This window comes from Danio rerio, chromosome 22 (assembly GCF_049306965.1).
Source record: "Danio rerio strain Tuebingen ecotype United States chromosome 22, GRCz12tu, whole genome shotgun sequence".
NCBI classification, from domain to species: Eukaryota; Metazoa; Chordata; class Actinopteri; order Cypriniformes; family Danionidae; genus Danio; species Danio rerio.
The window spans coordinates 37,014,424-37,034,124 of NC_133197.1; the positions used below are offsets into that span (position 1 = coordinate 37,014,424).

The window sequence follows — 19,701 nt, forward strand, 5'->3', positions numbered from 1 at the left end:
TCCAGCTAAAACCAGCTTGACCAGCCTGGTTTAAGCTGGACATAGCTGGTTTTGGCTGGGCTCCCAGCCTGCTAGGCTGGTCAAGCTGGTTTTAGCTGGTCATCTCCCAGCCTAACCAGCTAAGACCAGGCTGGAAATGGCTGGAAACCAGCCTGGAAGTGGCCAAAACCCCTCTAAAACCAGCCTGGTTGACCAGCTAAAACCAGCCAACCAGCCTAGGCTGGTTTAAGCTGGATTTTTCAGCAGGGAGGTCAGCTAGCATTTCCGTGTGTAGTTGCCTGTTCTCCCCGTGGTGGTGGTCAGGTGTCCCCCAGAAGTCCAAACACATGCTCTATAGGTGAATTGGGTGGGCTAAATTGTCCGTAGCAGGGCCGTTGCTAGGGTTGAAAAGGATAAGGGAAGCGATTTATAATTCGATAACTGAAATAGCATATTACAGTAGAATAAAATAATATGCTAGATGCGTGAACTGACTGTGATTTAATTATTACAGAAACAAATGACTGGCTATATCATATATAGATAAATATGTCTAGATATCTATATCATATCTAGAAATGTATAACAATTTACGTTTATCTAATTCGCATGTGTTTACATTGATATGATGCACATTTTATTTCACCAAAACTACACACATTTTATACTGTGAAAACAAATATTAAGCTTCATCAGTAGTAAGAACTATTCAGTTTGGCAAACAGTTGTAATATTACCTCATCAGCTTCAGCTCCTCAAAATAATGAATGAATGAGTGCAGTGGCAGGATTTTTTTAACACCATGTGACAACAGTGCCACTTCCACCTGCTGATAGAAACAGGTACTGCAGAACAGCTGACTATATAATTACCCGACACAAACGCTGCGTTAAGTGGAATGCGCGTGATGTGGTAGATTTCAGTACAAACTAAATAAATGTCAAACAAACTATTTTTATTTAAGTGCAACATATTCCAAAAGATGAGGGGCTTTTGACTATACAGTAGCATCAAGGTTTGTTTGAGCCCGGGACGACCATGGCTTGTTATTATGTGTATATATATTTACGCTGTGAAAGATCTCTCGGCTGTGTAATTATAAACATGGCGGTTCTTTTGTTTTCATTCTGGTTTGTTGCGTAAGCGAATGTTGTATTTCTGTAAAGCAACAGCGCGTCTAGCTCCGCCTTTTGGTAACTTACCCTTTCTCGAGTTTGGTACCCCTTGAAAGGGTGCCGAAAAAGTGGTACGGTTTGGTTAGGTACGCTTTTATGGCCATTTTCACTGTCAAAAAGAGTATCACGTATCACGTATCACGCTTTCAAAAGGGTGCCGAAAAAGTGGTACGGTTCGGTACTCTTTTTGACAGTGAAGATGGCCATAAAAGCGTACCTAACTGAACCGTACCATACCACTCAGTAGAAACAGGCCATAACAGTTTACCCATAATACAGCCATGGCCAGCTGTCAGGTGATGTTTTTTTTCCTTTATTTTTATGCCCAGTACTTTTTATAAATCCACTTAAACACCCTAAATACATTCGTTTTATTTTATTTTTGGCTGGGGTCGCCACAGCGGAATGAACCGCTTTTCTGAAAAGAGCACAATCTCATTTAAATTTAAAGTGACAGTCACTAAAATGCAATCAGTACCAAAGCCTAAAGGGTCAGTTTCAGAGAGTTAGAAAACTCTAATTGTGGTGTATTTTGAGCTGAAACTTCACACACACTCTATGGGACATTAAAGTTTACATCTTTTTCCCCAAATGAAAAGTTTTCAGTCAGTTATAAGTAACACGATGACTTATGAATCAGCATTATTATTGACTAATAATTAATTGACACTTGACCTTAGTCAGGAACACAAAGTATAGCTTGCCGACTCTCCCAGATCTCCTCAAATGAGTCAAATGTCTAAATAACATGAATAAATCATTCATTTGCTTTGGTTTAAAAATTTTTGCACACATTTAATATTTTATAGACCCGGGCCACTAGTGCAGGGATAAAAGACTTATATTTAGTTTTTGTCTTTGACTATTTTTAAACCACTCTCCTCCTAAAAAAAGAATCCTCCTCTCTTCTTCTGAAAGCCGTATCAATGACATAATTCAAGTGTGAATGTATATATAACCATTAGGACAACTGTAGGAATCTGTAAGCACATTATTGGGTTTATATTTATCCAAGATCTGAAAACACGAGACCAAAGGAAAGCACATGAAATGACTGCAGATTCGAGCTCTGAGCATTTCACATCACTCTAATAATAGGATACTCCATCAATCCACCTTTGATGCATTTTATTTAAAAGGTTTAGACTAAGACCTGCCAGAGTCAACTATTTAGGACTATGTAAGATCTGACGATGTTAACAATTCAGATTAAAGCTATATCAGATATGCATTCAGATGTTACAAATAACAATAAAGTCCACGTGAACCAGTAACAGTATTGTGATGCACTTCCAACTGAATCAGAATATTCAGAAGGGGGCGGGGCTTTCATTTGCGCATCATTCTCTCATTATTGACCTTATTCTCCGCAGACGAGCGGGCGCTGCTATTTGAATCTTTTTGGCACGAGACTTCCGGTCTCATTCACTTCCATTCATTTTTAGACATTAAAAACTGCTCGTTTCGCTGTTTGATGTTGCAAACTGATATTTCCTTGTTATATTATTCTACTTGGCCTGTATAGTCATGCAAACATTTGTTTGTAGAGCAAGTAGTTTGACCGTTTTTTGCCGTTTATTATTCCTTGTCATTTCTCCCATAGGCGACTGAATCGGAAGTTCTCAGACAATCGCGAAAACAGGCACACTTCCGCATTTTAGAATAAGGTCAATACGGTCAGTGTTTCCACATGCAGCTGACTGATTCCAGCCCTAAAACCCGCTTAAAAAACAAAAAGCACCGCCCAGAAATCTGGAGACTATGGTTGCGTTCGAAACCGTATACTCAATTTCAATAAGTACTTGCTTAACGAGGACTAAAAGGCCGCATTTAAGAGTAGATACCCAACATCCAAATCTTGTTAAGTACAAATAAAATGTTTCCCAGAGATAGGTTGCAGCTGGAAGGGCATCCGCTGTGTAAAACATGTGCTGGATAAGTTGGCGGTTCATTCCGCTGTGGCGACCCCAGATTAATAAAGGGACTAAGCTGAAAAAAAATGAATGAATAAATGAATGAATAAGTCAACAACACATGCAACAAAGCTTTATTCAAAGCAATCATGCATAAGAGACACAACCGCATGTTATATTATAGCACCATAACATGGTCATTTTTCACACCTCGATGAAAAGTTACTAAGCAAAATGTAAAATTGGGTATTAGAGCACCACCTTATGGACAATTTTCATGCCTTGTTGTGAAGTTATTAGCAAAAATCGGAAAGGAGGACACAGAGAACGGACAACGTTTCAATGACATTATTAAATGAATAAATAAAAAAACAAAAGGGTGGCAGCGGTCCTTCGCGGTGACTACCGTCAAACTGAAAACAAACCAAACATAAGCTTTAGGCCCAGTCCTCTTCCTCTATCATCACTGTTTGTTTTATGCTTTCGATCCTCCATGAGACTCCAGGCCGGTGTGCGTACAGGTGATGCTCGTCATTTCTGAACATTTCACGGGTCTGGCTGAAATCTCCCATTCAACCTGCAAACAAGAGCTTCTTTCACACATACAGACCTTTCCGGAAAATTGCCGGCAATTTTCCGGAAAGGTGTGTATGTGTGAACAGGTCCTTTTTGAAAATACCGGTAAATTCGTTCTGGCTATTTTCCGGAAAGAGAAGTTGTAACATTACCGGCAATTTGCCGGAATGCTGCGCTGTGTGAATGCAGAAGGAAGATTGCCGTAATAAGCGCGTGCACGTCTAGAACGTGCTGATGTGAGACGTCTGCTTTAGCCAATCACAACAGTCAGACGCATTTACGTCTGCGCGGTTTGTGAGAATAAAAGCCTTTGAATATTTTTCCAGACACATTTAGCTGCTAGAAGTTAGTCAGATCACGTTTATATGTTGTTCTTAATGCCAACTGTGTAAATAATCATCGATGAGATGCTTATGATAAGCCGTTGTTTGTTTACCTTCAAGCTTTGCGTGTGCCTGTGAAACAGCCTGTGAGCGCCTGCACACGCACATATTATGAACATCTCGACATGCGAAAGTGATTCTGCGACAGTTGTTCACAATACTGATCATCCACAGAGTTTGTAAATTAGTCAAATGTTTACAAACACAAGCGCAGCCGTTTAAAGCTCATTTGTGGTTGATGATGTCAGAATTTACCGGTATTTTGGAATGGATGTGTGAATGCTCTTTTCCGGAAAATTTTCGTAACGTCCTCGCCTGTAAAGTCGTTCCGGAAATTTTCCAGATATTTACCGGTATCACGGTATCACTGTGTGAAAGGGGCTAAGGGCCACGTTCTCAACTCTGCGCTGCCTAATTCATCGTTTAGCCGCGTCTCATGCGCAGCTCAAAGCGTTTAGGGCTAATCTGATGTTCAAATAAATAATGTAAAATGTCTTTGACAAGAATAAAAATCAAAGACACACAATCTGTAGAGTTTCAAGATTGAGATTTTTTGTTGTTGTCCTTTTCTAGTCCTACTGTCGGACAGATGTGTGTTTAGTGGTGCATAATCCGGACCATATTGTCGAGTTTGGAGAAAATGAAAGTGAAAGGAAAAAAACGACGACGAAGGAGAAATGAACAGCTGCAAAAGAAGCTGCTGAAGAGGTTTAGAAAGTTACACAGTCGGAAATATAATAATAAACTAAACAAAGATCAAGAGTGTAGAATAGAAAAGAGCAAGTGTGTTTGGGAAAGATATTGAAAATAAATATGATAAGCCTCTGCTTTATTTACAGAGGAGATCAATGGAGATCTTTAAGCTGCTTTTCAGAAAATCCATCCGAACATAAACCCGCAGGGAAACCAAAGCACACCCATCCATCTCTTCAGACCCATACATACAGAAATGAGAGATCAGTCTGTGATCAATATTTAGAGCGTTTTCAATATTTATAATCACTTCTGTGCACTTTTCAATTGTGACACTAGCTGCGTTTGCATCAGCCCGTGTAAATGCACATTTTGAAATATTGTATTTAAAAAATAAGTGATTTGTAATAAACATTACTTAAACTCCAGTGCTATTTTAGGATTTCCGCCTGGATTTTGCCTAACCAAATTTAAAGGCTTCCCAAATCCCCATGCAGAGGTGTAAATGCAAAAAATCTGGAATCATTTTAAAGAAAACCCTTTGAATTTTCATGAAACACTATTGAAAGTGTTTAAAATAACTGTATATGTCGTCTGTGTTATAATAAACACCTAATAAAAGAGGCACGTTTTGTATTGTTTTTTTATAAACTCAAATTTAAAAGTGTAACTTTGAGGTTGTGTGTGGTCTAGCGAGCTGTAATTAATTTTGCTGATTCCTGCACATGTCTGTAATCATAGAGAACAAGAAAAATGTCTCCACCATAATCTATGCAAAAGTTATTTTATTCCAACTGATGAGAGGTGCTGTACAAGCCACAGGGAGCGATCATTGTTTTTCATATTTCACTATTCTTTTGTTTGATCAAACATAATTCACTGTGCTTGGACCATGTCAGACATATAAAAGGATTACTTATGCACATCACCTCAAAAACAGAGAAGAAAGGCCCTGAAGCGCACAGCATAAGAGATGACAGCTGTCTGTGCTATCTGGGGCTGCTTATTGATCATAAATGTGATGTTTTCACTTCTGCGGCATGGAAACACCGCCAATCATTCGGCAACTGTTTGATATGTGAATATAATTCAGTAAAAAGAATGCTGGAACCGTATGAGCACCGGCAAGAGCTTTCATTTGAGCTATAACTTGTGTCATATGAAAATTTAATAATGACCCAGTGTTCAATACCCAACTCGGGTATCCAAAATACTGTGTATTTAAGTGTAAATAACTTTTGTATAGTATAATAAAAACCAAAGAGATGCATATGTGCATAAAATATAGATTCTACACCTTTAAACGAAACCACTTAAGGGGGTCTGGTGCAATGCTAGCCCTTTAAATCTTAAAGCGAAGTCGATGATGTCACAAACCCGGTACCGCAGAGTTTACCTGGTTAATTTGCTGGGAAAAAAAGTTGTTACGTTCGCTTGAGGTGGTTTTGGACTTGTGTGAAAGAGTTTAATGTGAATAATGGGATATAGGAACACATTTGCCGAGTGAAATCTGACATAGCAAACATTACACGTGACCAATCAGCTCCATTGTGATTGCCTTGTTTACTGCCGGTTGCTAGGTTACCAATACTACAGTCAGCCACTCTAACAACCTGATGGAAACACACCTAAGGGGTTTTTGTGTTTTGCAAATTTCATCCATTGTTGTTTTGCAGGAGAAATCATGCTATTCGACTAAACCTAAGATCAGGGGTGCCCAAACTCGGTCCTGGTGTCCTGCACAGTTTAGCTCCAACTTCCTTCAACACAACTGCCTGGAAGTTTCTAGTATAGTTTGATTATCTGGTTCAGGTGTGTTTGATTGGGGTTGGAATTAAAATAAGCAGGACACCGGCCCTCCAGGACCGAGTTTGGACACCCCTGCCTAAGATTGTCAAGTCAATGAACACAAACCAAGACACTGGCCGTCGTCTTGTATGTTGTACAAATATTTAATTAGGAAACAGACGCCAATAAATAAGAATACTAAGGCGAAAGATGTCAAACACTCATCTAGAACCCCAGCCAAGAAGAATTAACAGAGATCTTCCTTGAAATGTGTTCATTTTATTCACATATAAGTTGGTTTAAGATGAATTAGGTATCAGAGCTGGTTTGGGTTCTATATAATGGTCGAAAACAAACCAACAGACAGCAGGTCCTCTAAAACTGGTCTCATGCAAACTAGCTTTAATTAGCTTGTTAATACATTGGTTTCTTTCTTTACCCAGTGTTACACAACCCCACATGCTGCCGTCTGCACACTGCAGCTTCATTTCCGTTCATGATAGCACACTGGAAGCTCTTTCAATACTGAGAAATCTGAGGATTCAGAGACTGTCAGGTTTTAAAATAATATTTAAAAATGTATGCATTCATTCTTGATGGTGAATCTCATGAAAACTGTTGTGAAATGTCCAGGTCACATTTTATAAAGCATTTAGGTTTCACTTTTAAAAATAAAAATTAAGCCTAATAATTTTTTGAAAGATGAGAATTTTAGGTAATTTATTAATGAATTTCCCATTACTGTAATATCCAAGAATTATCATATTTTACACTGTAAGCGTGCATTTTAATAGAAATGAGCAGCAAGATTTCCATTATTAGAGATGGTGGTGCATTACTATAATGAGAAGGCAGTTAAGGTCAAATCCTCATTACCACAACATTCCAAAAATATAAGAAAAAAAAGACATAACTTTGCATTAATTTAGTATGCGCTGCACTGAATTTACTGCTTTCAATATAAAAAGGCAGGACAATGATCAATACTGGGTAGTAATGACAATGCGATGTTCATTTTTAAACATAAACCAATAATACAAAACTAGAAATAAGTAAAAAATAAAACCTGTTTTTGGAAAACTATTATTTTGTTGTATTGTGATATTACTATATTATTAAGCATTGAGCAAATTTAACTCCAGTTTCACTCAATTCACACCATGGGTACTGAAAATAAAACATTTAGATACTTTGCATAGTTGTGTAATTAAATTTTCTTACAAATTCCAGTCAATTTCGCACCCAATGCTCACTACCGTGATATACAAGATATATATATATATATATATATATATATATATATATATATATATATATATATATATATATATATATATATATATATATATATATATATATATATATACATACATATAAAATTTTAAATTGTAAATATGCATTACGGCAAGATGTGCTATATTGAATTAGTTTTCTTTGATTATCACTACCGCATTTTGAAAATCAGAATGAGATTTTGGTGCATTACAGTAATGAGAGGACAGTTACGCCATTATTACATCAAACATACAAACAAATATCTAATATTCATAGCAGTATACCTGTATTATATTATGACTAAAACACAAGGGCAGAAAATAATCTTTGCCAAATCAGAATTTAGGTGAATTACGGTAATGAGACTTATGACAATTTTACACTAAACTATAATTACCACAAAATATATAAAAATCTAATAATAATTATAACATCATGTACGCATTATGGTAGAATGTGTTATTCTGAATTTATCGTTTATCTCCTTTAAAAAAAGACCAGAAAAAATGAAAATGACTATACATTACGGTAATGAGAAAGAGATTTTCCGTACATTGTTGAAATAAGAATTATTTTATTTGCCTTTATAGTAATCAGAATTTAAGATTATTTTACTACAATTTAACTAATTTTACATCATGTGCAATTTAAATAAACTAATTTAAGAAGCAATTAGATTCTTTGCATTGTTATATCCTTGATGTTTTTCACAAATTCAGTCAACTTTGCATCAAATGCTCACTACCGTGATATACAAAAAAAATATAGTAATCAAATTGTAGCTATGCATTACAGCAAATAGTGCTATATTGAATTAACTTGGTTTGATTATCATTACTTTAATATGTAAATAAGGATAAGATTTTGGTACATTACGGTAATGAGAGGACAATTAAGCAATTATTACACCAAATATACAAACAAGTATGTGATATTCATTGTAGTATAACCATATTATGTTTTTAGCAAACCGAAAGGGCAGAAAATAATCATTGCTGAATAATGATAATTGGATTTTTGGGGATTTACAGTAATGACGAATGGCGAAATTCGATAATTTCACACCAAATTCTAATTACAACAATATTCCTAAACATTTTATAATAATCATAATACCAGGTAAGCATTATGGTAGAACATGCTATTCTGAATTTATTGTTATTTATGTTATTTAAAAGGTCAGCAAAATAAAATTCACTGTACATTGCGGTAATGAGCAAGAGATTTTTCGTACATTGTTGCAATGAGAATTCTTTTATTTGGCATTATAGTAATCAGAATTGGTCAGAAATCAAATCGTAAATCATGACAGCTTTATTTCGTTGACCTAGACATTTCCTTTCCAGTTTTCTTTCGCTATTTTATTTCCGTTCACACATCTGGACACGAAAGCGGCATATAAAGAACAGAAGACATTGGTTTCATCAGTTTGGTACTAAGGCAATGAAGAATACATGACAGAAACTGCACCAGAGAGAAAGAAAAAATAAAAATACCGTGTAGTCAGAATCAAAATTCACATTGTGCAAAGTCTGGCTGATTGCTGCTTTTTTTGTGTGTTCGTTTTTTCTGAGTCTGTTCTGAGTGCAACCAACCTCACACACCGCATCAGTAATCCAGCTGTGTCCTCTGGAAAAGTCTGCTGTAACATTGAGAAGCCTCAGATGTGTGGAGCGATAGATGTGTCAGTATGGAGGGTCCTAAACTCAGGACAAAGGTCCCGTAGTTTTCAGGATATGGAGGAGAACTCCTTCAGCAGGACGTCCTGACTCATGGTGGTCAGAGACACGTTCTTCCTCACGTTCAGACTGATGGAGCGCACCTAAAACGCAGACAAAACCAGCATCAAAACAACTCCGTTTACTGGAGAAGCAGGTGTGTGCGCACGGTCATAAATTTGCTTCACATTAAATTTTTACGCCACAATGAACTCCTGAGGGCAAAGCGATTTGTGCTCAGTTAAGTGAGGAAGGAAGGGCTGGAGAGCTAAAAACAACTTTCAGCTCTGAAATGATCAAAGAAAACAGACATTTTGTCATATAGTTATGGCGTCACAGTGGATAGCACAATCACCTCACAGCAAGAAGGACGCTGGTTTGAGCCCCGGCTGGATCAGTTGGCCTTTCTGTGTGAAGCAAGGTTATAATAGTTTTGGACTTTACATTAGTTTTAGTATCTATTTCGTTTTGACTTTTTTGATTTCAAATTGAGTTAGTTTTAATTAATTTTGGAGTCAGGTGTACTGGTTTTTATTAGTTACTATATTTTGAAATAACTATTTTTTATTAGTTTCAGTATAAGTTTTAGTTTTTTTTTCTAAATGAGGATATTTGTTAGGTGCAAGGTTCAAAATCTACAGGATAAATATTGTATAATAAAAACTCAGCCATACATTTTTTTGAAACCTGTATTCAGAGAACACATGAACACTATCATCTACCCATCCTCAAACTCAAATACAACAGCCCACAAGACTGCAGCCTTCAGTAAAAAATGTGTGCAAGGCCGCTTCTGAGGTTAGACACACAGTAGTGATGGGAAGTTCAGATTTCTAACGTGGATGTTAGGACTCAACATTATGTAGTCAGCAATAGTCATTTCAGTCAGTTAAAACATCACTATGATCTGAAAAATGTCTTACAGTAAAGTTTTGCAACCCAACTGAAGCATGATTCACCTATTTAAATTTCATTTGGATTGTCTGTTATGAAATAAACTTACATTTTTCACTAGATTCTACATTTAAGGCCTCGGTTTACCCGCGCTGCAGTTGTTAAAGTTTAGTTCAGGCACACAGCAGGCTGAAGGCCTGTGTTTGTGTTTGGTTCACTGAATCTCGCATGCGCAATATTATCGGTTTACCGCTTGTTGCTGTTCTAATAACTGAATGAGAGTATATATTGGATTATTAAGAGTCAGAGGGGGGTATTAGGCATCTTAAAAAGTAAGTATTTTGTGGATAAGTGCTTACTGGAGATGCAAATCGTTTCAAATGATTCAGTTCGATTTGGTGAACTAGTTCAACCGGTTCACTTAGAAGATCCAGTTAAAAAGATTCGTTCGCGATCGCGATACAGAAATAAAACCCATTATTGGGCACAAACGTGGTAAAGTAATAGTTTGAAGAGTCTGTATTTAATGCTTTCACCGTGCTACTGTCATGTTCACTCGTTGTTTTTGTCACGTGAGCAACAGCGAGGATGACTGGAGGAGAACCGGCTCGATCTGGCCAATTTCAGCCGGATTACAGACTCTGAGGTGCCGTACGGGTCAAAAACCTGCAGAGCGAATTAGATTTACTTCTAAACCGCTTACAGTTAGATTATGTATTAAATACATTTACAAAGACGAAATTAAAAAAGGTTTTTGCTATAATTCTAGTTAGTTTCAGTTAGTTTTGTATGTACACAATACAGTTTCAGATAGTTCTAGTTTTTTGAAAAAACTCTCGTTTTATTTTTTATTTGAGCTAACGACAATTATTTTACATTTCAGTTTTCGTTTTTTTTGTTCGTTTTTATTAACTATAATAACCTTGCCGCGCTGCAGTTGTTTGAGTTCAGTTCAGTCACACAGCAGGCTGTACTGTTTGTGTTTGGTTCACTGAATCACGCATGCGCAGTATTATCGGTTCACCGCTTCACAATGTAATGTTACTGTTCTAATAACTGAATGAGAGTATATATTGGCACATTTAGAGTCAGAGGGGGGTATTAGGCTTGTTATAAAGCAAGTAGTTTGTGGATAAGTGCTTACTGGAGATGTGAATCGTTTCAAATGATTCAGTTCGATTTGGTGAACTAGTTCAACTGGTTCACTTAGAAGATCCAGTTAAAAAGATTCGTTCGCGATCGCGATACAGAAATAAAACCCATTATTGGGCACAAACGTGGTAAAGTAATAGTTTGAAGAGTCTGTATTTAATGCTTTCCCCGTGCTGCTGTCATGTTCACTCGTTGTTTTTGTCACGTGAGCAACAGCGAGGATGACTGGAGGAGAACCAGCTCGATCTGGCCAATTTCAGCCGGATTACAGACTCTGAGGTGCCGTACGGGTCAAAAACCTGCAGAGCGAATTAGATTTACTTCTAAACAGCTTACAGTTAGATTATGTATTAAATACATTTACAAAGACGAAATTAAAGGAGGTTTTTGCTATAATTCTAGTTAGTTTCAGTTAGTTTTGTATGTACACAATACAGTTTCAGATAGTTCTAGTTTTTTGAAAAAACTCTCGTTTTATTTTTTATTTGAGCTAACGACAATTATTTTACATTTCAGTTTTCGTTTTTTTTGTTCGTTTTTATAAACTATAATAACCTTGCCGCGATGCAGTTGTTTGAGTTCAGTTCAGTCACACAGCAGGCTGTACTGTTTGTGTTTGGTTCACTGAATCACGCATGCGCAGTATTATCGGTTCACCGCTTCACAATGTAATGTTACTGTTCTAATAACTGAATGAGAGTATATATTGGCACATTTAGAGTCAGAGGGGGGTATTAGGCTTGTTATAAAGCAAGTAGTTTGTGGATAAGTGCTTACTGGAGATGTGAATCGTTTCAAATGATTCAGTTCGATTTGGTGAACTAGTTCAACCGGTTCACTTAGGTTACACACACAGGTTAAAAAGATTCGTTTGCGATCACGACACAGAAATAAAACTCATTATTAGGCACAAATGTGTTAAAGTAATAGTTTTTAGTGCATGTAACGCTGTCACATCGCTGCTGGCATGTCCACTCGTTGTTTTTGTTACGGGAGCAACATCGAGAGTGACTGCAGGAGAACCGGCTCGATATGGCCAATGGCAGCAGAACAACAGACTCTGAGGTGCGAAAGGATCAAACACCCTTTAGATTTACTTCTGAAAGACGTACAGTAAGATTATGTATTAAATACATTCACAAATATGGAAACGAAGGAGGATTTTTCTATACTTTTAGTTTCAGTTGGTTTTGTATGTACACAATACAGTTTCAGTTCTAGTTTTTTGAAAAACTCGTTTTTATTTTTAGTTAACGACAATTATTTTACATTTTAGTTTTTATTCGTTTTCGTTAATTACAATAACCTTGGTGTGGAGTTTGCATGTTCTCCCTGTGTTGGCGTGGGTTATTCTGTCAATATCTACTCACTCTGATGATGTCCCTAAGCTGCATTCATTTATTATTATTTATGTTACGTTAATAAAACAACAAAACTTAAGGCAATCCTGATATCATGGTTTCCGCTACATTCATTTTTCCATGGCGGGGCGCCACTCCAAAATTAATCCCGCCAAGTCAACATTACAGCTTTTCATTCACAACATTGTCGTGTTTTTTTTAAAAATAGCGGGTGATATTCGCACCAAAACATATTAAAAGGTAAGTAAATTATAACAGCGTGAACTTCTCTGTAACAGTAGAAGTGCTGTGCGTCATTAGTTTTACCCTTTACGGTTATGTGCTGACTGACTGACTGACAGGTGCGTGATGCGTGAGGCCAGCAAACACGATGTATAGCCATTTCACTTTATTCAGGACGCATTAATGCCTCTCTATAGGTCTATTAGAGACATTTATAAATATTCCAAACAAATCTAATAAATGTTGGAGACATACTCGTTACATAAACGCATTAAATCACACTTCAGCCGCGATTATTTGAGGGCGCACAAGAAGAACTGTGCTTGAGCAGCTTATATTTAAGGGGGCGTGCAAGAAGTTTTGTGCATGAGCAGAGGAAATCAGCAAGAGATTCGCATGCTCGTAGGCTATTACATAAATGCGATCTGGACTTGTAATACTGCACTCACGACATTTGTCATTGAAATAACGCCACAGGTAGACCTGTTTAAAAAAGGCTTGCCGCCACTTCTGGAAAAAATCCTAGAGAAAAAACCTTTATTTGTAATGAAATAAAACTGAGCGAAAGACATTTAATGCAGACATTCAGATCTCATTCATCTTTATATGTCATGGTTATAAATGTTTAACAACAGTCTCATGAACGCTCCCTTCAAATAAAGTATTCCTGAAGATCTTACCAGCTCCTTGAAAAAGCCGGCCTCTCTGGGCTGCTCAGAGTAACGCTCGAACTGATCCAGACCGTCCTGCAGCTTTAATGTTAGTGTATCGTAGTTGGACCGTACCACCTCCAGCACCTGCAGAAAAACACAGATCACTTTATAAAACATACAACTACATGAAACCTTCCAGCTTCAACATCTTCATTACTGTTCACAGCAGAGCTGCACAAAATATATCCTTTCAGCATCGATTTCGCAATGTGCACATCCACAATAGTCATCACAGGATCTGCAATGTTGAGCTGTGATTATAATTAACGAAAAAAATCACAGTTCAGTACACAAGATTTCTTGATTCATTGTGAATTTCAACCATAGTCTATTAGTGTGAATTGTTTTTTTAACGCAGATGTGTTTAAGTTTTGTGACTGTAAGATTTAAAGGAAATTGAAACTGTTTGGGAACAAGAAATTATAAAGTTTGCCATTTTAACAAACTTTAATTGAGCTTAATTATTTATGAAATAAAGACCATACAGTATTATTTTAGATTTAATGATTGAATTTCCTCATTATTGTAATATTCCAACAAAAACAATAACAAAACAATTTAGTAGCAATAGTTTATTTCGTTTTTATCTTTGCTTAATTTATATTTTTTATTCATTCATTCATTTTCTTTTCAGCTCAATCCTTTTATTAATCTGGGGTCGCCACAGTTGAATGAACCGCCAACTTATCCAGAATATGTTTTACACAGCGGATGCACTTCCAGTTGCAACCCATCACTGGGAAACTCATACACTCTCATTCACACTTATACACTACAGACAATTTTAGCCTACCCAATTCACATGTACCGCATGTCTTTGGACTGTGGGGGAAACCAGAGCACCAGGAGGAAACCCACGCGAACGTGGGGAGAACATGCAAACTCCACACAGAAACGCCAACTGAGCCGAGCCGAGGCTCGAACCAGCGATTTTCTTGCTGTGAGGCAACAGCACTACCTACCATTTCTGATACCTGATTTGTTTTATCTTTGCCATAATGACAGATGAAAAATATCTAGTCAAATATTATTTAGACACTTCTATACAGCTTAAAGTGACATTTAAAGGCTTAACTAGGTTACTTAGGTTAACTAGGCAGGTTAGGGTAATTAGGCAAGTTATTGTATAAAGATGGTTTGTTTTGTAGACTTTCCTCCAACTTGGAGATGGCAAACCAACTTTTTCCGGTGGAGCACTATGGCCTCGGATTTGGAGGTGCTGATTCCCATCCCAGCCAAATCACACTCAGCAGCAAACCGCCCTAGTGCATGCTAAAGGTCCATGTTCGAAGAAGCCAACAGAATTACATCTGCATCAGCCCAAGGCTATGCTTTGAAATGGTCCATAAAAATTATGAATAGAATTGGTGACAAGGGGCAGCCCTGCCTGAGCCCAACATGCACTGCAAACAATTCTGACTTATTGCCGGCAATGCAAATCAAACTCCTACTCTGTTAATACAGGGACGAGACAGTCCTTAAAGCGCTTCTGACCCCATACCCCCCGAGCATTCTCCACAGAATGCCACGAGGGACCTGGTCGAATGCCTTCTCCAAGTCCACAAAACGCATGTGGACTGGTTGGGAATGCTCCCATGAACCATCCAGCACCCTGGTGACAGTATAGAGCTGGTCCCGTCTGCCACGGCCTGGACGAAAACCGCTTTGTTCCTCCTGGATCCTAGGTTCAACCATTGGCCAGATTCTCCTCCCCAGTACCCTGGCATAGACTTTCCCAGGGAAGCTGAGGAGTGTGATCCTCTATCCTTGGAGCAGACCCTCCGGTTCCCTTTCTTGAAAATGGAAACAACCACCCCAGCTGCCCAGTCCAGAGGTACTGTCCCCGACCTCCATTGTAGAGACATGCCAGCCAAGACACCCCCACAATATCCAGTGACCTAAGATACACAGAGTGAATCTCATCCACCCCAGCTGCTTTGCCACTCTGGAGTTTGCAAACTACCTCAGTGACCTCAGCTTGGGTGATGGGTGAGTACACCCCTGCATCCCCAGTCTCTGCTTCCTCAATGAAAGACGTGTCGGTGGGTTTAAAGAGATCCTCACAGTATTCCCCAGTCAAGGTCAACAGCTCTTCCACTGTAAACAGTATTGATGTGGAGCTGCATTCCCCTCCTGAGGCGCCGGACGGTTTGCCAGAATCTCTTTGAGGCCGACTGATAGTCTACCTCCATGGTCTCACCGAAATCTTCCCAGGCCAGAGTTTTTGCTTCCGGAACACCCTGTGCTGCAGCACACTTGGCCTGCCGGAACCGGTCAGCTGCCTCGGGAAACCTGCAAGCCAACCACGCCCTGTAGGACTCCTTCTTCAGCTTGACGGCATCCCTTACTTCCGGTGTCCACCACCGGGTTCGTGGATTGCCACCTCGACAGACACCACAGACCTTACGGCCACAGCTCCTCACTGCCACGTAAACAATGGAGTCGGAGAACATCGACCACTCGGTCGCCAAGTCTCCAACCTCCCTCGGGATCTGGTCAAAGCTCTTCCGGAGGTGAGAGTTGAAAATCCCTCTGACTTGAGGTTCAGCCAGACGGCCGAACATTTTGATACATTCTGAAACAATTCATTCATTAATTTTCTTGTCGGCTAAGTCCCTTTATTATTTTGGGGTTGCCATAGCGGAATGAACCGCCAACTTATCCAGCACGTTTTTACACAGCGAATGCCCTTCCAGCCGCAACCCATCTCTGGGAAAACTGAAACAATTATTTATTTATTTTTTTTTTTTTTTAGAAAATCTGATTAAGAATTATTCAGTTACTACATTTATGAATGCAGGTCCAGCTTTACTTTGTTGTTGCTGTTGTTAACACATACCAATAAATTAATATTCATCTACCCAAAATGATCCTCCAATCAAAACCATTTTCCGTAGCAACTGATGCAAGGAATAATTTCAAAGTGGGCTTTTTAAAACTCCAGGCTGTTTTCGGTCACCTTGCGAACACTAATCCTAAGTCTGAAGTGTGACTGGTGCGCTCCAGGGCACCAAACAGGAACATGAACACAAAAGCCCAAGCACTTAAACACTAAAGTAAAGAGTGGGAGAGAGGGTAGAGGAGGTCTGATGGAGGTCATGCGGCAGCATCTGGCATACCTCGAGATAAAAGAGCAGAGACTGGGGACGGCGAGTGACAGCTGGAGCAGCCATCTGTAAAACTGACCTCACTTCCAGCGCACGACATCATTACCCTGCAGATCAAAGGCTAATTAAGCAGCACCTGTGGCCACAAACACCTGCGACTGACTGACTGCTCCAATCAACACTTACAGTTCACTTATTCACATCCCTAAATCATATTTCTTTTACTTTTATGCCGCAACACGTGATGAAGTGTATATTTTCTACACTATTTAACCAAAGTCTTGTGGCCTACTTAAGTTTTAGCAACAACCAATAATAACTTGATTTCTAGTTGATCGTTTGATATCAAAAGTGGCTTATATGTAAGGCAAAGGCCCTATTAGATTGCGCTTATTTTAGCTAAATAAAATATGATCATGCCTTGATAATGTCCAGTATAGGATATAAAGTCATGCTGCAGTGGAGACAGAATGAATATTGTGTGTGACTCCATCATGAGCTTGGAGGACTGCATCTATACATCTCTGCAATGACTCCAATCACTTATTAAAGTCATCTGGAATGGCAAAGAAAGCGTTCTTGCAGGACTCCCAGAGTTCATCAAGACTCTTTGTGTTCAGCTTCAATGCCTCCTCCATCTTCCCCCAGACATGCTCAATAATGTTCATGTCTGGTGACTGGGCTGGCCAATCCTGTCCACAAAGTCATTTTAATCGCAAAAACGTGAAAAACTAAGGGGTCTGGTTTGGTTGCTATTTATTGGAGGTTTGTTAAAAACCAATAAATCGTAATCAAATATCTCCCGAAACACATTAGAAACCATTTAAATGTGCTGTTTTTAAAGGGTAAACCTGGATGCTTTGTAATGTTTTAATGGTACGTGCAATGGAAGCATAATTTTTCATGAGGGATGTGAATATATTGAGTTACCTGGTCTTCTGAGAGCTGCGAGATGTGGTTCACAGCAGCGTACGACTCAATCTTAGGATTGAAATGGTTAATAATTGCTCTAAAAAAAACAAAAACACACAAGAATAATTAAATACTTCATTATGTATCATGCATTGAAAGCAGCAAGCACTGTGTAAACTATATCTGTTGATGAAGTTTCTGTATTTTGTGATTCACAAGTGTTTATTTATGCTTGTGAATTGCATTATGGGATGTGGATCTCTGGTCTGTCCACTTTTGATGTTGTAAATTCAACTCTACAGTTTAACAAAGTGACTATTAGTGACATTTTAGAAGTAACATGATAAATAAGTAAATAAAACAGGGAAAAATCTGTAAAATAGCAGAAAATGTGCTAGCAGCTTATTAAAGGTTTTTGTAGTCTAATATAAAACACGAACCCAGACAACAGAGCACTTTGTACTATTAAAAATGTACATAAACGTCACTTTTTCCAACTTTTCAAGGTGTTTCAAGCTGATTAATGAAAGATCAAGCTCCCATAATGCAACTCAAAAGTAGAAATAGCCGTGGGAAAAATAAAAAAAATTAAATAAATACATAAATCACTAATAATTTACAGATTTTATTATTTTTTTTTTTACAGTTTTTACAGTGTAGAATAAAAGATAGCGTTACATAGAGCTTCTAATGTGTGTGTGTTTTCATATTCTGCTGTAATCCTCTGCATTATGTATGGGTAAAAAAAGCGCATGACTTCTTTTGTGCTGCACAAACACATGGTGACACTCTGAAAGCAGGCAGAACACTTGCACATTGCCTCAGACTGCAAAATCAATAATTTATTCACCGTGTCTCTCATGCACAAACCAAAATAAATCAAGAAAACCGCAATTTTAACAAAGCTATCAGATGTTGGTCGTAGACTTTGGCTGAAGCAGCACAGGCTGTGTTTATGTGGAGACTCGGTAACTAAATCCAAATGTGAAAATTATGTAAACTGAAAACTGAAGATAAATATTTGTAAGGCTTTACTATGTTTCAAGTACTGCTTTTGTTATATGATTGATCATTCATAATCAATTAGCAAATAAAAAGTATTTTAGTATAACTGTAGAGATTATTTCAAGGCTCGTTTTGCAATGAATTTGTTTCTAACATTCATCGTTTATTTTCTTTTCGGCTTAGTCCCTTTATTAATCTGGGGTCGCCACAGCGGAATGAACCACCAACTTATCCAGCATATGTTTTACACAGCAGATGCCCTTCCAATGTAGTTCATCAAGTCCCCTATAGTGCATGTGTTTGGACTGTGGGGGAAACCGGAGCACCCAGAGGAAACCCACGCCAACACGAGGAGAACATGCAACCTCCACACAGAAACGCCAACCGACCCAGCCGAAGCTCAAACCAATGACCTTCTTTGCTGTGGTGCGAAAGTGCTACCCACTGTGTGTGGCCCCGACAATACAATTTAAAAATATATAAAATTATACAATACAAAAAAAAATAATAATAATTTTAAAAGCAAACAAACATAGGTAAAGAAAAAAGACAAAGCACATTTTAAGGCTTCTAAATTATCAATATGTTCAAAATATTTCTAAAAATGTCAGCGCAATAGCCCAGTGGTTAGCATGCTGACACATGGTGTAAAAAGCGCTCCGGGCACCCCAAATTTGAATCCTTGCTTCATTTCTTATCAAATAAATGCAAAAATGGCCAAAATAAATCTTTAAAAAAATTATATATATATATATATATATATATATATATATATATATATATATATATATATATATATATATTTACAGTGCTTAGCATGAGAGTACTGAAAAAT

The 19,701-nt window shown here is 37.9% G+C and overlaps 1 protein-coding gene across 2 annotated transcripts in view; it reads right to left on the minus strand.

Annotated features, from left to right (window-relative positions):
• Nucleotides 1-3,185: 3,185 nt before the first annotated feature.
• armh3 (armadillo like helical domain containing 3) overlaps nucleotides 3,186-19,701 on the minus strand; it is a 53,985-nt gene continuing 37,469 nt past the window's right edge. The window contains exons 24-27 of one of the 2 annotated variants that reach the window (XR_012397332.1): nucleotides 17,880-17,958; nucleotides 13,810-13,926; nucleotides 9,378-9,604; nucleotides 3,186-3,644 (exon numbers count right to left, since the gene is read on the minus strand). Coding sequence is in view for 1 of the 2 variants with exons in the window: in NM_200619.2 (NP_956913.2) it covers nucleotides 9,512-9,604; nucleotides 13,810-13,926; nucleotides 17,880-17,958 (289 nt within the window). In the remaining variant the exon portion in view is untranslated. 2 annotated transcript variants of the gene reach the window in all.